The sequence below is a fragment of the Oncorhynchus clarkii genome, chromosome 16 (assembly GCF_045791955.1).
Source record: "Oncorhynchus clarkii lewisi isolate Uvic-CL-2024 chromosome 16, UVic_Ocla_1.0, whole genome shotgun sequence".
NCBI lineage: Eukaryota > Metazoa > Chordata > Actinopteri > Salmoniformes > Salmonidae > Oncorhynchus > Oncorhynchus clarkii.
Window position 1 is genome coordinate 67,296,197 of NC_092162.1, and position 5,734 is coordinate 67,301,930.

General features: G+C 42.4%; 1 protein-coding gene across 2 annotated transcripts; it reads left to right on the forward strand.

Annotated features, from left to right (window-relative positions):
* Positions 1-931: 931 nt before the first annotated feature.
* On the forward strand, positions 932-4,643 carry LOC139368958 (NSFL1 cofactor p47-like). 2 transcript variants are annotated; one of them, XM_071108488.1, is made up of 9 exons: positions 932-1,065; positions 1,809-1,912; positions 2,109-2,186; positions 2,630-2,795; positions 2,964-3,059; positions 3,199-3,308; positions 3,514-3,651; positions 3,966-4,136; positions 4,240-4,643. In XM_071108488.1, exons 1-9 carry the CDS (start codon positions 964-966, stop codon positions 4,400-4,402), a joined length of 1,128 nt encoding a protein of 375 aa, XP_070964589.1. In that variant the 5' UTR covers positions 932-963; the 3' UTR covers positions 4,403-4,643. The 2 variants fall into 2 exon arrangements, with proteins under 2 accessions (XP_070964589.1, XP_070964590.1); XM_071108489.1 differs by having other exon boundaries at positions 934-1,065; positions 3,196-3,308.
* Positions 4,644-5,734: the final 1,091 nt, after the last annotated feature.

The window sequence follows — 5,734 nt, forward strand, 5'->3', positions numbered from 1 at the left end:
AAAGGAATAGTTTTCCAATTTTAAAATTAGATTTCAGTTACAGAGCTGACCTTAAACCTGGGGGACAAATTTAAATGAATCACATCAAATAAATAATAGTTTTCTGAAACAACTTTGTTAAAGCAAATAACTAGGGCTTTACAACGATGGTGAAAATATTCCTATAAGTGAGACAAACATGATTCCTGTAGGCTATCAGTCATAAATTGTGTTTAGGATTTGTGTAATGCATATCGCTTATATGCCTAGCCTGGCTCAGGTGTTTTAAAACATGTGTAGAAGAAAACAGGAACAGTAGTGTTTCTTAAGTCCTCACGGGGCGAGCACTAGGGTCCATTCTTTATCCTACCAATCTTTATACTGGATGAGTTAGTGTTTAAATGTCCACGTTATTAGAAACAATGAAAACATTTAAATACAAATCCCATCAGATTTCCCAAAGAGTCTTGAAGAATATCACTTATAAATAAGCAAATAGGCTCAGTATAACTATTGTAACCCATCAGAACCCAAAATATAAGCTTGTTTTAATTGTAAATAAACATCTATATAGCTTCAAAACATAGTTGTTGATCCCATGTATTGTCAGTCCTTGCATCATAGCTCTATCTATGAATTTGAGAGTGGTTACACTTCTCCACTCCAATCCCTCAGCTGTTAACAAAAACAAGTGGCGGTGTCTGAATTGTTATTTTGCAAATCCCAGATTACCGCTTTGCTTTGGCAGAAAATATAGGTGTATTTGTTATGGTAATACAAAATAAGATTTTTTTTTTGATATAAATGTCAAATATATGTGAAATATTATTCCTTCAAATAAAATGTATTTACTTTGTGCTAAATACAATATTTAATTAAAAAGCATTTCTCGCTGATAGGAACCACAGCTTGCTCGGATAGGAACCAAGTTGGTAGTTGTTTCCTCAGTTGAGGTCGGTGCTTTCATTGAATGGGCATATCAAAATGGCGGACCAAGAAGTCTCGGTGAGGGAGTTCGTTGCTGTTACAGATGTTGATGAGGAGAGGGCCCGTTTTTTCTTGGAGTCTGCCGGCTGGGATTTGCAGGTACGTACAAGTTGTACTAAATGGGATATTTGATTTCAACTCACAACGATATACGAATGACAGTAGTTAGCTAGCTGCCAGACCACCACTGCTAGCCGGTACTAGATAACTAACGAAGCTAGTTTGTAACGATTTGTGCAAGTCACTCTTTCTCACAACAAAAGCTTGAATGACCATTGTTGTCTAGGACCTAAATCTACCAATCAGTTTACAATCACTGTCTAATAGTTAGCTTGGCTAACGTTAGTTAACTTGCTCTAAGACTGGCAGATAGAATTGTTCAGCAGTTTTTAAAAAATATATTTTTATTTAACTAAGCAAGTATTTTAATAATGTCTCTTTCTCAACACAGTCATCTAATAACATTCATATTTACAATGACGGCCTTGTTCAGGGGCAGAATGCCAGATTTTGTCAGCTCAGGGATTTGATCTGGCAACCTTTTGGTTACTAGTCCAACTCTCTAACCACTAGGCTACCTGCCGCTCCAGTTAACCTAGTTCATAATCATAACTAGCTAACATTAATCTTCATCAAGTGACTGAGATGATAGCTAATTTATCAGATTTTCGCATCCTATCTAATTTCTAGTTTAATAACATAATTTTTAGTTAGCTACCTTTTTAAATTTGGCAAGTTCACAATTAAGCTCTAGCAAAGTAGTTGGCGATCAAGTTTAGACTGTGACTAGACACTGACATCTTGATGTTTGGATGACATGGCGTTTTGTTCTGTTTCCTTAGCTTGCCCTGGCCAGTTTCTTTGAAGATGGTCCTGAGGATGACATCGTGACACTTCCTCAGCCAGAGAGTGGTGGATCCTCTGTGCCTCGTCCTACGGGGCCAAGGTACATAGCTAACTAACTGACCTCCGTAAATCTGTTGTTACTCTGTTAGTCTCGGTATAATTTAGGATAGGCTATATCTAAGTCATTTCAGTGTTTCTCTTGTCAAACTTAAAATAAAATAAAATCCTATTGAAGCATTTCATGTTACATGATAGATGTTGATGGTTATTTTTGTGTGTGTTTCTGTTGTGTAAAGGAGTGAAAATAGGGTGACCTCCTTCAGAGATATGATGCATGAGGAAGTAGATGACAGTGATGAGGAGGAAGGGCAAAGGTAGGTTTGACTATACTTCTGTGACTTTGGGGTATTTTCAATGAATTTGAAAATGAATTGTAGTTGTCTATGTGCATTTTGGACAGTAGTGTAGTGAGGCTCTAGGTCCCAGATCTGTTTCTGCCTACTCCAGTGTCATTGTCAAGCCAAACAGCATGACAATTCCATGAGGAGTTGGCAAGAGAGCAGAACCACAGAAACCTACTGGTACCCAGGCTAGTGAGCCTCCAGAATGTTTCTGTACTCGGTTCTCTGTAGGCTGGTATTGCTTTCTGCTGCATCAACAGATTCTTCTGGGTGGGGGTGGGTCCCTGTGTTATTGTTTTCATCGTCCACACAATTGCAGCACTGGTGTTGTAACCAGAAGCTTGGATTAGATCCAAAATCCAGGTTGTGTTATTTCCCCTCTTCAATGGCCACACCCTCCCTCGGCTTCCCACCAGGTTCTTTGCTGGGGGCTCTGAACGCAGTGGGCAGCAGATAGTGGGACCCCCCAAAAAGAAGAGCTCTAATGAGGTGGTGGAGGACCTCTTCAAGGGGGCTAAGGAGCATGGGGCTGTACCCGTGGAGAAGGCTGGGAGGGGCCCAGGAGAGCCTAGTCGAGCCAGGGTATGAAAAGATTCTCAGTGATACGTTCTGCACCAGGATCATTCTTTTTTTAATTTACTGATCATATGTATGTGTTATTAGCCCTATGTTTTGGGATTGATGGATCCAATGGTGTAAGATGTTAGTTGTCATGTTTTTCAAACTCTTATCTCTCCTCTTTCCCTCTAGCCCTTTATTGGTGGTGGCTACCGGCTTGGTGCCGCGCCTGAGGAGGAGCCTGTTTACGTGGCTGGGGAGAGAAGAGCAGCTAACAGCCAGCAGGATGTGAGTGTTTGACAGTGATTTTTTTTTTTATATATATATATTTTTTTGTATTGCTAGTATACATTAGATCTCAGAAAAATACATTTACTTCAGTTTACTTCTTTACCTACTTATGTATTTTCTTTACTATGTGCTGAAGGTGCATATAGTCCTGAAGCTGTGGAAGACAGGTTTCAGCCTGGATGACGGTGAACTCAGAAACTACAGCGACCCTGGAAACGCCATCTTCCTGGAGTCCATCCGCAGGGGGTGAGTACATTGTTTGTACCGTGTCCTTGTCATACTATTTATATGACGACAGCTCATGTCACACATCACCATTTTTCTCAAACCATTTAAAACGTTCTAAATGGATTTATGGCACTGGACAGCTGGAGGCTACGTGTCCCTCTCTGAAGTCTGTTTTCTTATTGCTGTGGAGCATTGTAATAACAGAAGTCCTTCGTCCTTTCAGGGAGATTCCTTTGGAGTTGAGGCAGCGTTCCCGAGGGGGTCAGGTCAACTTGGATATGGAGGACAATCGGGATGAGGACTTCTCCAAACCCAAGGTTGCCTTCAAGGCATTCGGTGGGGAAGGACAGAAACTGGGCAGGTGGGTGAGTTCTATTTTAATAGAATTCAACACAGAGGAAAGGAATGAAATGGTCCCCCCTTTTCAGCACAATGCGTTAATAAGGTGACTGTTACACCTTATTACCACAAGGTGGTAGTAAGGGCTATTTTGGCACAAAGTGATATTGTATTTGATGGACTTTTGAAGTTAAATTGCTGGGTTACATTTAGATTTTTTCAAAACTTGATATTATCTTCTGGGAAAATGTGCACGTATAATATTTTCTTCAAGTTTATTTAAAATATAGTATAATCACAGTAAATGTCTCTTTCCCACCTCACCCGTCCATTCAGTGCCACCCCTGAGCTGGTGTCTGCTCCGTGTATGGGGGACCAGGATCCGGTAGCCAGTGAGACCCAGGCCATCGCCTCTGTGAACCTGGACGCCTCCCAGCCTGTGACCAACATCCAGATCAGACTGGCCGACGGGGGGAGACTGGTGCAGAAGTTCAACCACACTCACAGGTCAGTGATGAAGCCATGAAGCTCTACATCACCCCCTCAATGAAGGGCATGTCCAACACCATATTACCTACTTTCTCCTCGTCATTTCTCTTCCCATCCTCAGGGTGTCAGACGTGCGTCAGTTTGTGGTGGGAGCTCGCCCTTTGATGGCGGCGACAGAGTTTGTGCTCATGACAACCTTCCCCAACAAGGAGCTTACTGACGAGAGCCAGTCGCTGCAGGATGCCAACCTGCTCAACGCAGTCATTGTGCAGCGACTAAAGTGATGGAGCCCCCTGGTTGCCTAGCTGGTTCACAGCTCTTTTAACCCCTGGAGGAATGAGACACCATGGACTTATGGACTTTTTTTTTCTTTCTATAGTGATGATACATTTTCCCTCTTCGGCTGTTTGCGAGGGGACGTGGGGAGCGGATAAGGCTTTTGACGAAAGACAGATCTGGTGGTAAAACCTGTTTAGAAAGTAGCTGTTGAACATGCACAGTAACAATAAAGCTTTCTTAACAGTTTCAGAGATTGCTTTAGATGTTTATAATACTGTCATTTCTGTTTTGTTCATCTTTCAATCATCTCTTCTTTGGCTCAACTCTTGCCTGCTTTTTCCACACAAGTTTCCATCATCTCAACTGAAAATGTACCCCTGCATCCCCGACGTACACCAATAGCCTGCTCCCATCAATTCACAACAAAACATCAACAACAAAAGACAGAATGGTTTTATTGAGACTTTCGTTTACCATTATAAACTGGGTGTATAACCTCCCCCCCCCCCCCCCCCCCCCCCCCCCCGCCCTCAGGACAGCCTCAAATCATAGAGGAATGGACTTTCTAATTTATTTTAAAAAATATATTATTTACAATGACAGCCTACCCCAGCTAAACCCAAACCTGGACGATGCTGGGCAAATTGTGCGCCGCCCTATGGGACTCCCAATCACGACCGGTTGTGATACAGCCTAGAATCGAACCAGGGTCTGTAGTGATGCCTCTAGCACTGAGATGCAGTGCCTTAGACCGCTGCGCCGCTCTGGAGCCCAAATGTAGGATCTTAATTTGAGAACAGAACAGCCTAATTTCGTTGAGGGCATGGACTCTACAAGGTGTTGAGAGCGTTCCACAGGAATGATGGCCCATGTTGCCTTCAATACTTCCCACTGTTGTGTCAAGTTGGCCGGATGTCCTTTTGGGTGGCGGACCATTCTTGATACACACAAGGAAACTGTTGAGCGTGAAAAACCCTGCAGCGTTACAGTTCTTGACACAAACCGGTGCACCTACTACTACAACCCGTTTGATTTAATAGATTAGGATCCCCATGGCAACGCTAATGGTGACAGCTAGTCTGACTGGGGTCCGACACATAACGAAAAATACATTTCAGACAAAATACTTTACAATTGACATACATTTAAAAACATAAACACATAGTGTGTGTGCGCATCTATCAGTTACACATACTGTACATGTCAGTACATAAACACAAGTGGGTCACATTTGGGGAGAGGCGTTGTGCTGCGAGGTGTTGCTTTATTAGCTTTTTTGAAACCAGGTTTGCTGTTCACTTGTGCTATATAAGATGGGAGTTCCATGCTCTCATAGC

Excerpts from the sequence above, each read along its gene's own strand:
- LOC139368958 (XM_071108489.1), top strand. The coding sequence starts at position 964 with ATGGCGGACCAAGAAGTCTCGGTGAGGGAGTTCGTTGCTGTTACAGAT. Across the intron at positions 1,066-1,808 it reads CTGCCGGCTGGGATTTGCAG|CTTGCCCTGGCCAGTTTCTT; the intron begins GTACGTACAAGT and ends CTGTTTCCTTAG. Across the intron at positions 3,060-3,195 it reads CAGCTAACAGCCAGCAGGAT|AAGGTGCATATAGTCCTGAA; the intron begins GTGAGTGTTTGA and ends TACTATGTGCTG.